This window comes from Ictidomys tridecemlineatus, chromosome 12, assembly GCF_052094955.1.
Source record: "Ictidomys tridecemlineatus isolate mIctTri1 chromosome 12, mIctTri1.hap1, whole genome shotgun sequence".
Taxonomy (NCBI): Eukaryota; Metazoa; Chordata; class Mammalia; order Rodentia; family Sciuridae; genus Ictidomys; species Ictidomys tridecemlineatus.
This window is the reverse complement of record NC_135488.1, coordinates 98,931,872-98,948,945: the sequence shown is the minus strand read 5'-3', so window position 1 is coordinate 98,948,945 and position 17,074 is coordinate 98,931,872. Positions and strand designations below refer to the sequence as shown.

The following is a 17,074-nucleotide window of genomic DNA, read 5'->3' as shown; positions in this document are numbered from 1 at the left end:
AGCCCAACAAATCCCTGACCCCCTGGGGGGAGAGTTGTCACAAACATATTGGCCCAGGCTGCTTTGGAAGGCTGAGCTGCAGCAGGTGAAGCCTGATGCATTATAATGTAATAACAAAGCAGTGGGTTTTGGTGACCCTGAGAAACTGCTTCTCAAGAGTGGAGTCTTCCCCATCATGGGCATCCTCTGGGCAGTGCCTGCTGTTGGAGGTTGGAACTGGGCAGCGGATCCCTGCTCTGACCTGCCTGAGGGTCGTGCTCTGGGGGCCGTGCCTTTTCTTGCTGGTGCTTTGTTCTTTGGATCATGTTTAAATGTTTAAATCCTCAACCATCCGTATCCTCCAAGGAGACAGCCACCTTTGTTTGTAGGAGATAGAAAAGCCCCTCTCCCTGCTCCTGCCCCTTCCACCCCAAGGTCCTCAGACTTGAGAAGTGATGGGTTCCCAGCCTCCCCCTCCAAGGAGGTCTCTCCCCTCTGTGCTTTCTTAATCTCAGTCACATCCACTAGGAAAACCAGACCTGTGCCTCTTCCCAAAGTGTGACGCCACTCGTCCCCACGAGACCTCTGCCAGCAGCTCTGTTGAGAATCTCAGGGCGTGAGGACTGAGGGCTCTGTCTGGCTGGGTGGCCGTGGCAAGCCAGAGAAGCTGGCACCTTGGCAGAGACCCCAGATGGCCAGCAGGGTTGCCTCTCACAGCACACTCCACACACGTTCCCCAGGAACTCTCCCGAAGGCCACCCACGTGGCTCCTCCAACCGGAAATCCCTCCTCGGCAATTCCCCAACCAATGCAACTCTCCAGGAATCCCCGTGAGAACTCCAAAGTAGCAGGCCTAGGCAGACACTAAAGGTCTAATATACAATTGAATCAATCCAGCATCATCTTAATGGCTCACCTCTCAACCAATACTATTGGCAAAATGCCAGGGGCCATTCCGACTGGGCTGTGGCTCTCAGCACCTGTGAGCCATGTGGCCACTCAGGGTCTTCTGCACAGTGTGGATGCCAGTCTTTCTCTGCTTCCCTGGGGTGGAGAGGGTGGCTCTGTTCTCACGGTGATAGTCTTCCTTGAGGAAGCTCAGATCCTAACCCTGTATGTGCTCTGCTCCAGCTAGGAGTGACCAGCGCCTCTTGGAGGCCCAGCAGAGACAGGAGCTTCACTTGGGGACAGGGGCAGTGCTGCATTTTATCATTTCAGACCTCTGAGCTGTGTGAGTCTGACCCTCGGGTTTCACCTGTGTTGACTGTCCCATGTCAGGGTGTCTGGTGGACGTAAGGCATCCGATGGTCACACAGGGCTGGAGCTGGGTATTCCTGGACCCCTCCAGGTTCTGTACGTCCCAAGCTCTCTCCCCTTACCTGTGACATGCAGCACCTTCCTAAATATTTCAGCACTTTGTTTTTGTAGTAAAACTATTACTACAGGAGATTGGCTATTATTTTCCCTATATAAGAGGTGACGTCAGTGGGTTTGGAATAAATGGGTGGGAATGGCCTGCCCCAGGCCAGAGTGTTGTGTTAGTGATGCAGCTGACACCAAAGTCCCCCTCTGAGTTTGTATTGGGGTTGATGTTCCAGCATCATAGGCCGTAAGAAGGGAGCCAACCTTCGAGATCCACTGCGAAGTCCTGCACAAATTTCTAGGGCATGGGCTCGGGCTCAGCCTTTGTTCCCATTCTGTCCATTGTGTCCCAGCCAGACCCTACTGTCCAAGCCCAAGGCTGACTCCCAGGGTCCTGCCCAGCATGCTGCTTCCCAGGTTGCCCACTCTTGCTCCCCCAATCCTGCTCCTTTCCTCCACTCAACCTGCAGATGGAAGACCTTCTCACTCACCGGGCGAGGGCGCGTCTCCCGCAGGAAGGACTTGAGGTCTCCTCCTGCCATGAGCTCCAGCAGGATGAATCGTGGCAGGGCTTGAAGACTCACCCCGATACAGCGCACAATGTTCTGGTGGTTGAATTTGCTGTGGAGCAGAGGGGTGCAACCAAATTTAACTGGCTGGGTCTAGGACAATCTTGAGCGAGAAGCTTTCAGCAGCCACATTGTGTAGGCACTGTCCTGTAGGGGATGGCAGCAGGGTCCCCTGCAGGGAAGGGGGGAAGAAGAGGCCAGCCTGCCCGCAGTTTAATTTGCAGGAGAGCATTTTGTTGGAGTGGGAGGATGTTGCCCAGGCCCTGGGGTGAGGGTGCATGTGTGTGTTGGGGGGAGCAGGGTAGTGTCTTTCTCAGATGAACAAATTCCTGTGGAGTTCTCTAAGGAAGGTGTCAGGCAAAAGCTGAAGGAGCTGCTGGGCGCAGTGGCACACACCTGTAATCCCAGGCAGGAGGATTATAAATTCAAACTCAGCCTAGGAAATTTAGCAAGACCCTAAGCCACTTAGCAAGATCCTGGCCCAAAAATGAATGAATAAATGAATGAATGAATAAATAAATAAATAAAGGAGAGGGTGCTGGGGATGTGGCTTGGTGGTAAAGTACCTCTGGGTTCAATCCCCAGGATAAAATAAAATCAAATAAATTGAAGGACTGGCTTCTTAGAGGATTGTATGAGACCTGTCAGGTGACAGCATGTGAACTAGAGCCAGGGGTCCATGCTGTGTCCTGTGGATTCCTCATGGGAAGGAAAGGGACTGAGTTGGGACAAGAGGCCTTGAGGTTTGGTTTTCTTGTTCCCATCATCCTGGTAGGATACACAGGGAGTGGGGCTAGGGAAGTCAACATGGACGGGGACACGCATGCACCCCCCCACAGACACACTTGTGAGAATGGGTGACTACACTATCACCAAGCAGTGAGATTGGTTCTCCTTCCAAGTGATCTCATAGTTTTCAATTTTATTCAACAATTCAGTGAGACATGCCTTTACTGCGTGTCTTCCCGGGGCCCACCAGCCCCTCCTTCCCACTGCTCTGCCTGGATTCTGGCACCATCCACCACAGGGAAGTCCCAGGCCGCCCCATCTGTCAGGATGTGTAGAGGCTTCTCGAAGCCACGGGAGGCTGTGAGCCCCCAGCAGACCAAGTTCAAACTTCTGCCTCCTTCAGAGGAGCTGCTGCCAGAGCGGATGCCTCAGGGGCGGAGCGCTGAGATCCCAGCTGATATCCAGGCCAGAGCCTCAGGGGGCTGAGTCCAGGGGCCGAGACACAGCTGTGCCATGGCGGACCCAGGGTGGGTGTTCTTCTATCACGTTAGGGGTGTGATTCCTTCAGACTAGATCCATGAGCTGGGTGGGAAAAGGGCTTTGGTTCCAGAAGAATCACTTGGGGGGAGATTATATCTCCTACGGTCAAAACCTCACAATCTCTATTTCTTCAGAAGAAGTGGGGGAAATAAGAACCAATGGAGGACCCCAGGGATGCGGCTGCAGGCAGAGTCGTAGCCGTCGGATTATCAGGCCACAGAGATGATTTTTGAGACAACCCCTGGGGCTGTACACTCTGGGAAGAAGTATCAATAACACTAGAAAGTTTTCCCTTGGGAGGAGGGGACATGCTGGGGACCTTTCCCTTGGAGAAGTTTGTAGAAGCCTCTCATGTTGTCGGAGGCAGGGGGAGGCAGGCTGGGGGCCCCTCTGTGGCTTTACCTGATGATCAGGGCCTCCATGAGGAAGTCCAGTTCATCCTGTTCCGAACACACCTCCGGCAGCGTCTGGGCACAGAAGGGGAGGGTGGGAAGAGGGAGGAGGCTGTGAGCTGAGAGCTGCAGCCTATGGAGACCACAGGCCAAGGTCAGTCCAATAGGGAGCCACCTCTTACCTTCACAGCCACCTGCAGGGGGCTCGGGTCATTGGGCATTCCGGACACCTGGCCTTCGTAGACCTCCCCAAATGCACCATGGCCCAGACCCCTGTGCAAAGAGAAGACAAGATTTTAAGTGGGCCACAGTACCGAGGCAGCTGGGGCCCCCGAGTCCAAGGGTCACATTTAGTGGCCACACATGAGAGGCTAGGGCTGACATACACACTCAGCCCTGGCTTCGCTCGGTGATCCTGGGCCCCTAGTCTTTATCTGAATCTGGTAAGAAGGGGGTTCTGCTACTGTCTGGATAGGGCTTGAGTGTGTCCCCCATTGCCAGGTACCAGAGGGTGGAAACTCACCCAGCTATCATGATTAAAGGTGGGGCCTGTGGGAGGTGAGGAGGGTTACATAAGGTCATTAGGGTGGAGCCCCCAGGATCGAACCCCGGTAGCATTAAAGGAGAGTCCAGAGGGTGCACACACTGTCCCTGTCTCGCGATGTCCAGCACTGCATCTGCCAGTAAGTAGGACATCACTAAATGTGGCCCTAGACCTCAGACATCCAGAACTCCGAGCCAAAATAACTCTTTGGTTTATAACTCACCCAGCCTGTGGTACTGTGTTATTGGCAATAACCAATTGCCAACGGACCAGTGTAGGTTTGAACCAGGGATTTCTCATGATGTTCAAATGTTTATTCATTCAGTGATAGTAAAGGAGTCTCTGGTATTTTCCAGGGACACAGAGGTGAGTAAGACACGGCTCTTGCCTGGAAGAGGCTCCCATTTCCTGGGATAGTGACAGATCACTGTCAGATACTTGCTGGGGACTGTTGTAATGCATGACAGGGATGGACAGGGTGCTCAGGATGCTCAGAGGAGGGCCATTCTGCCCCAGAGAGGGGTAAGGGACCAGGGGACCTCTGGAAGGGGTGCTCAAACGGAATTTGAAGAGAACCCTGGTTCTTCCCAGGGATTCTTCCTGTCATTGCATGAACTCCATAAATACATAGGGTGTCAACAAACCCCTGGACATCCAGCCTTGTCTCTTTGCGGGGCTGGGGGTACCACCAGGAATGCTTTGCTGAGGCTAGAGGAATCCATGGTGCTGCGATGACCTCCCACTCCCTGGACACCCCCCAACCCACCGAATGAGGGAGATGTTTTTCCGGGGCACTTCTTTCAGGTCACTGATGGAGGAGGTCTTGCCGGCAAAGCAGTAGTTGGGGTTGTAGTCGGTCATGATGGTGGAGGTGCGGAGCTTGCTCAGCTTGTACTCAGGGCTCTGCAGCTCCATCTGCATGGCTTGCAGCTCCTGGTGCTTGCGGCGGTACACTGCAGACAAAAGGAAGCCAGTTGAAATGCGGCCTGGACCAGGCGCCCTGGCCATTGAAGCCCAGCATGGACCACCTCCTCCAGGAAGCATTCCAGGAGTTCCAGGTCCTCCCCTGAGCTCTAAACTTTTCTATCTCACTAACAGTAACAAAACCATCATTCTTAGGAGAGTGTCCCTTTAATTAAACATCATTTAAAGCACACGTGAAACTTAAAATTGCATAAATGGAGAAGATTCTATTAGCCATACAGGGGCAGATTTATGTTAGTCTGGGTCCCAAGGTAAAACTGGATATGCTGGGATTTTATGTGAAGGGAAAGGGCGAAGGAGCTGAAGGCTGAGGGCCAGCAGACCATGCTGCAAGTCTGACCCCACGTGAAGGAGAGACGAGAAGCTTGGGTAGAAGCACCCTAGAGGACAAGCAGTCTAAGGTCATTCTGGTGAAGCCCTTGGGGAGTTTTGAGGCCCAGCTGGGTCCACAGGAAAGTCCCAGGTGTCCCAGAACTGGGCTTGTCAATGCACTTCCGAGGTGCTCAGCCGCGGGGTGAGGTGGCCTCCGTGCACACACAGCGGGGGACGGGCAGTGGCTGTGGACTTGGTCAGCCATGTGCCCCGTGGCCCTAAGAACTGGCAGGTCACATGGATGGAGAAGAGCCACATGGTGAAAAGTCACTGAACTGGGGTCTGAAGACCAGTTAGGAGCTGAGTGAGGCTGACCTGGCCACTTGACCTCTCTGGACCTGGCTGTCTTTCTCTGGACAGTAATTCCTCCCTGTTTCCCCAACCCCCCGATGCCCCACCCCTAGGGTTGTCATAATGAAATGCATTCACTATCATAAAGTGGCTTCAAAGAATTCTAAAGCGCTCTGCCATGGGAGTGGCGTGATTGTGTCACCGAGGTCTCTGCAGATGCTCGCTAAGGCTGACTCCTGGGAGGCAGAGAGACCATCGATTTAGAGCAGATTCTGCTGGTACCGCCCAGCCCCACCTCTTATTGGCTCAGCAAGTGCTGCCCGTGGTCAGCTGTGATGTGCTCAGTCCCCTCTGCCAGGAAATGCACCAGCCATGAGCATAGGATTTTTCTTTTCTTGATGGAGAAGGGAAAAAAGAGAGGCTGTGCCTTGTACGCGGAGGACAAGGAACGTAAAGGGACCCATGGGGGAACGGGAGGGTGTGGGCAGTTAAAAAGGCTGACACCAGGAGTGAGTGGAATGAGGTAGAGAGTGAAGGAGGGGTCAGTCGGGGAGAGGGCAGTGCTGTCCCCTCCCCGTTTTCTTTGGGAGCAACTCAGAGTCCCCTTGTCATATTTAGTTTTATGAAATGCTCAAATTGCTAGGCACGCAGGAAGTGTGCAAGGTGTGTTCTCTCTTATTCTCCTGTCCCTTTGAAGGATGGCACCATATGGGGACACAACATGGGCTGCCATCTCCCTGTCCATCCACAGCCTCTCTCGCCCTGAGGGGGCAGGCCTGCGGGTGCTGCCAGTGGTCTTTCCCTGGCCTGTCTTTTTGTCCCTGTCCATCTGCCCTGGGCATCCAGCTGCCAGCAGTAGGCGGAGCTGGATCCTGCTGTGTTCAGCTGGATCCAAGCTGAGCTCTGGGGCCTCAGGTCAGCTCACCTTGGCCAAGTGGGGAAATCCCTGGAAACCAGCTTCCTGTTCCCTCTGCTGGGGTGGGAGGGCCTGGGGAGTGGGCCATATGGGGCCTGCGCCTGCTGAAGCACATAAGAGCTGAGGGCCACGTCTGGGGGTGGAGGGAGTGTGTCAGCCCCTGCAGGGTGGCTGCTGAGGAGTACCCCACACCCCCTCGAGCAGTCAGGAGGCCACACTTAGGGCTGAGGGTAAGGCTCGGTGTCTCCTTAGGGAACTGCCCCTCTGCTGGGTGGAGGGGCTGGGGGTTTCTTTTCTGGCTTGACCAGGGCTGCCTTCCTCACCACTAAGGGGGTAGCTGACGGGTGTAAAACCTGGGTGCACAGGGACTAGTGGGACAGAGTGACACCTTGGTGTCTGCTGCACGGCCCGAGACACATTCACCTCTGCCGCCCTGCCTGCTGCGATCAGAAGCCCCAAGGCTCTGACACACTCACCAATCATGATGCCGGAGAAAGCCAGGACCAGGGCGGCCACCAGGGCAGAGGTCACAACGGAGAGGATCAGCGAGAGTGGCAGGTGGGGCTCCGGGGTAGGTGACACTGGAAGACAGGTCCCAAGGGGGCATTGACAATGGCACTGCTTCTCCTCTGAGTTGGCCTCAAGTCACAGATATCCTCCCTAGCTGGGACAAAAGCCAACTGGTGCTTTTCATCCTGTCACAGCGGGGGGGGGGGGACCACTGGTACAACGCAGGCACATCCTGGATTTACAGGCCAACCGTAGCTTTTGGGTGGAGGGAAACTTGAACAGGAATGAGCATCAAATCCTGGGTGTTGGTCCCAAACATCCACCGTCCCAGGGTAGGAGGAAGAGGGAGGAGAAAGGGAAGTGAGTGCAGAAGAGATTGGAGGACCTGAGGGGACTCTACCCTCGCTAAGACCCAACCCTAGACAGTTCTCAGTGACACCCCCAGGCCCAGGACACGTCCAGGAGGGTCCCAGGCTCCCCCTGCTGGCCAGCCCACACGGGGGCATCTGGCCCTATAGCAGTCACATCTCTGGAGGGGCGATGGCACCTGGAACACATGCAGGGGAGGGACAGCAGGGGAGGGACGAGGCACACAACTGAATCCGTGTGATCAAAACAAACAGAATATTTAATCTGGAGACGGTCGAAAGGAAAAAGAAGCCCTGTCTTCACGCCCACCCCTGAAGGCCGTGGTGAGTCAAACATGGATGACCCCTTTGTGGAGATGTCCCAGGTGAGGAATCAAACGAGGTGACTTTCAGACTCCTTCAGGGGCTACAGCCCATTTTCCCATAAGGTCCCTCTGCCTGTCACCACAGCACTGGCAGTCGAGGGACAGGGTGCTGACAAAATTGAGTCGGTGTGTCCCCAAACCATGGAAAGCAAGTGCTTAAGGTCCAGTTCTCTTCCCCCGTCCATCCTGTCCCCTTACCAATGCAGGAGACGCCGTCTTCAGCCAGCACTGTCCCATGGTCACAGAAGCAGATGACCTTGTGGCTCTCGGGGTCCATGTGACATTCGTCCACCTCACAGTGACTGCAGTTGAGGTAATGTTTAATATTCACTTCCCCGTGGCCCTCCATCACTGGTGACAAGGGGGGAGGGTCAGATTGGGTGGAGCCTGTGGGGACCACCCGGCTCCCCGTTTCCTGCCTTTGCACTTTATCTCCAGCTGCTCACTGTGGGGTCTCTGGTCCCTGTTCCCAGGTCCCCCTGCCACGGGAAGCCCATCTCTGTGGAGGGAAGCTTCCCCACACATCTGATGAGTCATCTCAGACAGGGGATGTGAGCATTTTGTGTGTTGATGGGAAACTCCACACACAGGGCCCTTAGGTGGCAGGTACCCGTGTGCCGGCTACTGCTGCATTTCTAGGACCAGCCAGCCTGGTCATATTGTGCCTCTACGTCCATGTTAAATCCTGACTTCCAGAAAACTCAGCGAGATGAGCCTAGCAAGACCTGCCTGCAAGGGACCCACAATTGTGTCTTTGTATCCTGGACATGTGTCAGGAACCTGGAGGTTTTAGCTTGGTGGGACAACTGGCCCCAGGAAATTTGTTCCACCACGTGGCAGAGGGTACCTTTTAAAGCTGGGGTGTATAAGATGCCCAGTGGACTGATAAAAGAAACCCCATCTTCCCCATCCATTTCAGGGTCATTGTTTGAGGCCGCATTGCCACCTGTGGCAAACCAGAAAAGAGTTGAACACAGAGAGGTGGGCGGGCGCCAAAATCTCAACACACATGCGCATCAGCGGGGCATGCAGCTCTGGCCAAAGCCTGGGGTCATGGGAGGCCTCAGGGGCAGGGGAGGTGGGGAGGGAAGGGAGGTTCAGGTCACAGAGGCTGTGCTGGGGACGTGGCTCAGTCGATGCTGGGTGTCTGGGCCACTTTCTCCTCCAGGTTGGGGCCAGCTCTACAGGGGAGTCTACCACTCGGCTGAGGCCCCACCAGGAAGCCATTGGTGGGAGCAAGAGTCCGAAACACTTGAGTCTTTCCAGGCTGGTTGGGGCCTCTTTCAGGGCCAACCAGGACGACAGCACGGAGGTGGGGACTTGCTCTCCAGTCCCATTGGGTCAGGGCTGGGGCATGGGGGGAGCTGAGCCCCTGTGCCTTCAGGCTCCTGTCCCTCCTTTCATCTGGGGCTGGGTTATCTTGGGGCTCCCCCCCAGGGCTCCTCCCACCCACCCTTGGCTTGGAAAAGAGCGTGTGGTTCACACGAGCATCTCATACAGAGCATGAAAGCAAACACAGACAGGAACGGCAGGGGCAGGCATGCAGTGTGTCCTAATCTGGGGGGGGAGGACGGGGGTGGGGGGCAGCCAGCATCTTCCAGCCTCAACTTCAGAAGGCTCTTTGGAAGGCAGCTGGGGTCAGTGGTTGCTTGCTGGAGTGTTGGGCGGGGGCTACCTGCAGTGGCCCTCAGGAGGAGCGCCATGGGCACGGGGAACAGTGCCCTTTTGGCCACTGTGGGCTGGGCAGGGGACAGAGTGAGGAGCCAGTGAATCCACAAAGGAGTCCCTTAAGGAGCTGGTTTGGCCAGGCCACTCAAAGGAAGGCATGGACCTGGGGGTCTGGCCTCCAAGGTTCTCAGGCCAGAGAGTCCTTGCAGTGGCTCGGAGAATAGTGGGGGAAGCCAAAGCCTCCTCGTCTTTGGCTTTGGGGGAGATGGAAGATCACCTGGGATCTTGATGCTGTTGCCAAGGAAGCCTGCAGGCAGGGTGCTCGCTCGAAAGCCAACACCCTGCCTCTGGCTGGCCCTGCCGGGCTGGGGGGAGCGTGCAGTTACATCACAGGCCACACTGGGGAGGGCAGGGGGGAGGGAGGGCCGGGACAGGAAAGGGAGGGGAGGTGCCTAGGACTACGTGGGGGAGGGAGTGACACCTTGAACACGAATCATCTTTACCTATATATCCTCCGCCTCCTCCACCTGAGGAGCACCCCCCTCCACCCCCTCCGAAACCCCCTCTTGTCTCCCACCCCCACTTCTTCATGGCCTGGGGGCAGGCATGTCCTCCAGTGGCGCCCTCCAGCAAAGACTTTCCGGCCCAGAGCAAGGAAGTGTTATCTTTCCAGCCACCTCCACCACCTGCAGGGGAGAGAGAAAAGGCCTCCTAAGGATGCGGCTGCTTTGAGGGGCACTCTGCCAGCTCCAGTTCCGGGGTGACTTCAGTGGGACCTGAGGGCTCCAGATTCTACAGCTGGAAAACCAGGAGAGTGCCATTGGGCTAGGGAGACCAATGGCCACAGTTTATCCTTAGAGGATTTGCCTGGTTGCTTTGCTTCCTCTCAGGCCTCTCTGGCTCAGAAGCAGGGAGTGTGCTTAGGGACTTGTGGAAGTGGGGACAGGCAGCCAGACAACTCTCTCCCAATCCGGAGGCACCACAGCTTCCTTTCATTAACTACTTCTCACCCTGGTCTCAGTCAAGTGTCAGAGGCCTGCAGAGGTCACTGCATTAAAGTTTCTTGCGGGAATCCTGGACTAGGCACCAGACAGCCCCAGGAGCTCTATTGTTTGCAGGCTGTGAAACTCTGGGCATGAGTTTCTTTCTGAGCCTCAGTTTCCTTACCTGTGACTTGGGGATAATAAGACCCACCCCATGGAGTTGATGCTAAGCTTAGTGGAGAGAGTGGGGGCGTGAAATATACCACCGACCACCAAGTGTCGGGATTGTTGGGGGTTTGACAGGCATGTGCGCAGGTGGCCTCATGCCAGGGCTCACTCTGCTTTAGCCATTCTAAAGCCAGGAGCAGAGAAGGCAGGGGGAGGGGGTAACACTCCCATGACAATGGTCCTTAGAGCTAACCCCTGGGGCTGCTTTAAGCAGCTGCAAAGGAAATTAACCTACAGAGCTGAGGTTGGATGTGGCCCAGGTTGACCACAACAAATCTCTCCTGCTGGTCTTTGACAATCCAAGTCCCTAATTGTTCCTCCAGTGGCATTTCAATAGGAATCTACTCCCCAAGAGCCCAGTAGTTGAGGGTGGCAGGGCCTGGAGACTCATGCAGAAAGAACCGAATCAGCAAGGAGTGTGTCTGCTGGGCTGGAAGAGCCAACGCCTGCGAGGGTCCTGGGGAAGAACTGTAGGTTGCGGTTCTCCCTACCCAGAGGGGGCAGCAGAGGGCCGTGTAGGTGAGGGAGCTTCAGCTAGAGCTGACTGTGGCTAGAAAGAGGAGCCAGGGTTAGAAAATGAAGCTGATATCAGTCACAAGCTTGGCTCTGCAGGGGCTCAGCAGAGCTGAATGGAGGCCCTGGGGCGGGCTGTGGGGAAGGAAGGTTAGTGCTGGGAACTCCATGGCTGGCCAGAGTAGCAGTTACGGCCCTGGGTACTATCTGCCTTCCCTTGCCTGCTACTGGCACCAGTAGCCAGAGCTCCCAGCATCTCAGGGGCCGGTGACTACTGTGCCTCTAGGTGCCTAATGGCAGCCTGGTGAGCTGAAGCCGGTGGGAGATTTCTGGGGGTGGGCTTGGGGGCTTTACCTGCGGCTCCGGAATTGCCGTTCAGCCCTAGAACTGAGGAGTTATTCTCCAGTCTCTCTGGGTGGAATGTGTCTGTCTTGGCCCCGTAGGCTCTGCCGCCACCACCGGCTGCAATGATCAGGGGCACCGGCACTCCATCCTTCATCTGGCCAGGGGAGACATTCAGAGGTTGAGAGACTGAGAGGGCGTCCACTCTGGAGATCCCGCGTTCTTGGTTAAGTGTTTAAACCTGGCTGTTTGCAGGGCATCAGGGGAACCTCTTGGTCTGAGATGGTTTGAGAGCCCCAACAGTTCTTGTATCAGTGGGGGATCTCTCAGAGCAGCAAAATCAAGGGTATACATAAATGTGCATGCGTGTGTGCGCGTGTGAAGGTGCATAGTCGTATTATACTAGTTACATTATATATATTGGAACTGGGAATGGATCTTGGAGGCCACTTATCCCAGTCCCTTTCCTGAAGCTTCTCAGACTAGCCTTGGACGTCTGGGTGCTGGTGATTAGAAGCAGGTCCCTCTTCTCTCCCCTTCCTCTCCACTCTTCGGCATCTCTGGCTCTGACCCCACGTTCAAGATCAAACCTCAGCCTCATCATCCTGTGGCAGAAGTTCCCAGAGTTTAGCTTCTGGCCTGGCTCTGATGGTGTCTGAAAGGTCTACCTTAGGACAGACAGCTGGCCCAAGAGGGCAGAGGACCTTCTTGGAGCCCTGAGGTGGGGCCGCAAAGCACTGGTGAACCTGAGCTGATCAATGAGTGAGAGGAGAGCTGGGACAGACAACGCCCGTTTTCCTTTAGGTCTCAGCTCCTCATCTTTCTAGGGGGATAGAGTACCTCAGGACTTTCCGGCCCAGCGCTGTCCCGAGGTGACAACCCCACGAGGCCCAGAAGTCACTGTCTTGGGAATCTGGCCAAGCGGACCTTACCTTAAACACGTAGGTGGCTCCCCCCCCCCCTCCTCCTCCTCCTGCCCACTCGTGCACGCTTCTGTTCACGCGGATTTCTTCTTCGATCACGTTGTTCTCCCCGATGCAGACTTTCTGGATCAATTGGTTTGTCTGTAGAAACAAAAAGCATGTTAGGTTTGGGCCCAAATCAGGGTTCATCACTTTCCAGCGGACGAATCTCGGATGCTTAATCAAGGTCAGGATCTGAACCTTCTTAAATAGCTTACAGTTGGGTGGAGTAGAAAAAACACCTACACACAAAAATTTCACTCTGGGCCACGTAGGGAAGGAGCATAAGCTTAGATACAAAATGCTAGGAGGAGTGGGGAGAGCAAGGAGGAGGTTTGTTGTTTTTGGTGGTCAGGGAGGACTGCCTGCAGGAGGTGGCTTACCGTTGGGCCTGGAAGGATACAGGGGGGATTAGCACAGAGAACGGGGGAGTTCTGTCATTCCAGGAGGAGAAAGCAGCAGAAATCAAGTGGGAAACGGGGTGTTAAAGTATAGGACTTTCTTGCTTTTAGAGAAATCCATTTTAGGACAGAAAGATGGTCCTGGAGGACCTGTCAGGAAGAGGAGTGTGAAGCCCCTGTGTGGTGAGATAGGGCTCAGGGTACAAACTGAGTCATGGCAGGAGCCTTTGAATGCAATCAGAGGAGTTGGGTTTCCTCTTTTAGGCAATGGAGCCGCTAAAGGTTCTGGAGAAGGTGCAGTTCTGAAGCATCATGGGAAGAGTAAAGAAAAACAAAGCAAACGAATCCCCCCAAACACAGTGGAAGGATGGACTCAGATTTCATTCCCGCTCATCTTTGGGAAAGTCATTTCTCCACTTTGGACATCTCATTCCTTCCAGCTAATGTCCCATTTCTTGTCTCTAAAAATCCCTGGCACAGCCCTACATAGAGCTCTCGGTCTTACCTGTGGACCTTGCAGGAAGATATTCTGCACTCACCACCCTCCTTGGGTGACTTGGTCCTCCATTGTGGGACAGTAATGAAGGACAGGCTGGTGGGATAGTGTGAGTAAGGTGCCAGCGGAGTGTCTCACACGTTAGGGCCTGGATAGCTGGCTGCCGTTATTATTTTGTTTGCATTGACTTCTGGACCCCACAAGATTCCTGGTGGGGACTCAGGGGTCTAGGAGTCTCTGGGATTGTGCTGGAAATTTCTGTAGTGCAGACTCCTGGAATTCCTGCATAACCAGGGTATTGCCTCAAGAATAGCTGCACCTGCTTGTCGGCCACCAAAGCTCAGATGAATTCTCCAAGCATCAGCCTGACCTCGGAGGAAAATGACTTTTCTTTCACTTACTGGAGAAAATAAACCAATAAAACATCAAATTTCCATCAAGTGGTGCTGTGTAACCAGCCAGTGGACATGGCAATTCATCTTGAGCCACTCCTTATGCTAAAGCATTCAGGGATGCCAGCAATGAGTACTAGAGAAATTTCCAGATAAACAGCCGAGATGCAATTTGTTTTATGGCATTTTGGATTTAATGATGGAAATAATTTGATATTTTTTAGAGTGGATTTAGTGTGGATGGAAGGCTCTGAATTGCTATTGTAGAGAACCAATCTCTCTCTGGTGCATATGTAACCCTGTTCAGGCTGGAGGGAGATTGCTGGAAGGGAGCATTCTAATGGTGGGCTGGGGCAGGCATGGGCTGCAGGCCGAGAACGGAAGCCATGTCCAGGGTAAGAGGGAGGAAGTGTGGGCTTCCAGCTAAATAGGATATTGAGTCCACACTGGGTTACTGACAGCTCTTGCTAGAGATTTGCTGGGCCATGTGGGTGGGCGCCTTACATCCCTGGACTGACTCCATTTGTAAATCAAGGTGCTGCCCAGTTTAAACCAGCAATGCTAAGAAGGCCCATCCCCCAGACCCTGCTCCCTCCCCTCTTCTTCTTTGGCTCAAAGCATTGGGTTCCACATCCCCCCTGGGTCAGGGGGGCGGGATGTCTGTTTCAGTAGAACAGAATCTGGAGACTGTTGGGGTGAGGAAGAGAGGGCCACGGGGTTTGAGGATGGCCTTTTGTTTAACTAAATGGGAACCCATGCCCATCCTCCACTGCTCCTGCTCCAAGGACACCCTTTAAATTGGTTGGGGGTGAGGAATGGTCCATTCTCAGCCTGTGTCTTACTGGACCTAGAAGCAGCACTTGGCAGAGTTGACAGACTTTCTCTGTCTGCCTGCCAGGAGTCCACCCCCTCTGATCCTCTCCTACCTTACAAACTTCTCCTTTTTGGTATCCTTTGCTGGTCTCTCTTCTTTTTCCTGGCCTCTAACTGTTGGTCCCCAGGGCTCTTCCTTGATTTTCTTCTCTACCTGTATGACACCCTAGGCAACCTCAAACCATCTCAGCCTTATGCTGATTTCTCCAAGCTCTATGTCTTTACCCTAGACCTCTCTCCCGACTCCAGTGGCCTACCTCCTGTTGTCCGTCCAGCGTCTCCCTTGACCCCCTACAGCCCTCCATGTCAGTGTAGATGGACTTTGACCTTCAGATCTTGCCCCCAATGTGCTCCTTCCACATTCCCCAATTCAGATGATGGTAGCTTCCTCCTTCCAGTGGCCAGAATCTGTTCTTGGAATAATCCTTAACTCTTTTTTCCTCTCTCAATTTCTCATCTAATGAAGCAGGAAATATTTTTGGATTTTACATTTAAAATATGCCCAGAATTCAACCACTTTCACCATCTCCACCGTCACCCTTGTATCTTGCCTGGACTAATGCAATAGCTCTTGGGTTCATTGCCCCGAGTCTTCCCTTGAGCCCATGCAGTCCTCTCTTCATGGTGAAGCCAGAGTGAGTCTTCTGACACACACACAGTACTAAGTCACTATTTGCTCAACCCTCCTATGGCTTGAACATGTCCTTGGAATGGGCTGCTCAGCACCATTACCCCGACCTCCTCTCTTACCTCCCCTTTCTCTGCTCCCCCTACTGATTCCCATGGGCATCCGACAGGCTCCCACCTCAGGTACTTGGCCTTTGCTGGTCATTCTTTTCCCAGATACTTTTCTCCTCCCTCCGCTTGAACATAAGCTCCTTATGAATAATGACTTTTCTTTTCCCCCTCAAAGTTTCTAGAATAGTGACTGGCACACAGTAGGTATTCAACACATATTTGTGGAATAAATTTGAATAAATTGAGGGTTATCTGGCTCATGAGCTGATTTTTCATAATACTTGCCTGGGCGGGGGGTGATGGTGGTGATGGGATTTAACACGTAGACCAGTGCTTTTGCTCCCATAGAACCCTGGATTGTCCTTTCTGGGGAACACTACTGGCATCAAGTGGGTAGAGAACCAGCATGCTGCTAAATATCCTGCAATGCACTGGGAAGCTCCACCCCCCAAAGAATATCTGCTCCAAAATGTCAGCAGTACCTCTGGTGGGGAAGCCTGATTTCAACTTCTGCCACCGGGTGGGTCTGGAAGGACCAGAGGAGCAGGGGCCAGGTGAGTGTGTGAGTGAGTGAATGAGTGTGTGTGTGTGTGTGTGTGTGTGTGTGTGTGTGTGTGTGTGGTGGGGGTTTCCAGCAGGTGGAGCCCACTTCACACTCAGGAGTGGCCAGGTACATGGAAAGAGCGACCTTCACAAATGTGCAGTTGAACTAGCAAAGTTGCCAAATCCTGAGGTTTAATTCTTAGAGTTAACTTCATTCTTTCAAGATCATCTCTAGAAACTATTTTTTTTTTGCTAGACAGAACTGGGGATGGAGATAGTAACTGAAAATATGTTTTTTCCCTTTCCCAACAACTCAGGAGGCTTGGAGCAACCAGGGTACACCATTACTTTCCCCTTATGCTCATGCTATGCCCCACCCAACCAGTAGAGGGGGCTCTCTGTGTCCTTGACTGAGAATTGCCTCCTCCTGCCCTGGGGACTCTCCCTGTGTATCCACTAAGATGGAGAGTAAGTAGGTTGATTAATAAAAATGATAAAGGGCAGCAACCCAGAGGAACAAGTGGATTACAATTGAATTAAAACAAAAAAGACACGTTCCTGTGAAAAGACATAACTGATTACAATCCAATCAAGTAAAAGTTCCTTGCTGAAGTCAATGCAATCTTTCTGCTTAGATGAAAGAATTGCATTAGCACTCAATGAATTCCTGTGAAAATTACAGCAGCCTGTAATTTAATGACTTAATATATTATAGCAGGTTGGAAAGTCCTGATTATAGTTGCTAAATAAAAGTTGAAGTGGTGACCTTTCTCAGACAGAAGGTTGCTCCTCTTAGCTTACTTCTGTTCTTTGCCTTCACCTCATGAGGGATGGGGCAGGGAGGAAAGCTGAGCTCTACTCTTGCTTGCCATCCTCAGGAATCTCAGTCACAGCCTGGCTCTTCTGCATTTATTTTGTGAATTGACCTGCTGTGAATAGACCTGTTTCCCTACCTATTCTCCCAGGATACTCTCTAATATGTTCCTGGAGAAGGAGCTTCCCTGGGCACAGGAA

The 17,074-nt window shown here is 53.5% G+C and overlaps 1 protein-coding gene across 2 annotated transcripts in view; it reads right to left on the bottom strand.

Annotated features, from left to right (window-relative positions):
• Window positions 1-17,074, bottom strand: part of Alk (ALK receptor tyrosine kinase) — a 651,421-nt gene that overhangs the window by 22,625 nt on the left and 611,722 nt on the right. For both annotated transcript variants that reach the window (XR_013429124.1, XM_040271529.2), the window contains exons 14-23: window positions 12,588-12,719; window positions 11,668-11,812; window positions 10,093-10,275; window positions 8,769-8,867; window positions 8,120-8,272; window positions 7,155-7,259; window positions 4,882-5,068; window positions 3,754-3,844; window positions 3,582-3,646; window positions 1,833-1,962 (exon numbers count right to left, since the gene is read on the bottom strand). Coding sequence is in view for 1 of the 2 variants with exons in the window: in XM_040271529.2 (XP_040127463.2) it covers window positions 1,833-1,962; window positions 3,582-3,646; window positions 3,754-3,844; window positions 4,882-5,068; window positions 7,155-7,259; window positions 8,120-8,272; window positions 8,769-8,867; window positions 10,093-10,275; window positions 11,668-11,812; window positions 12,588-12,719 (1,290 nt within the window). In the remaining variant the exon portion in view is untranslated. The remainder of the gene's footprint in view (window positions 1-1,832; window positions 1,963-3,581; window positions 3,647-3,753; window positions 3,845-4,881; window positions 5,069-7,154; window positions 7,260-8,119; window positions 8,273-8,768; window positions 8,868-10,092; window positions 10,276-11,667; window positions 11,813-12,587; window positions 12,720-17,074) is intronic.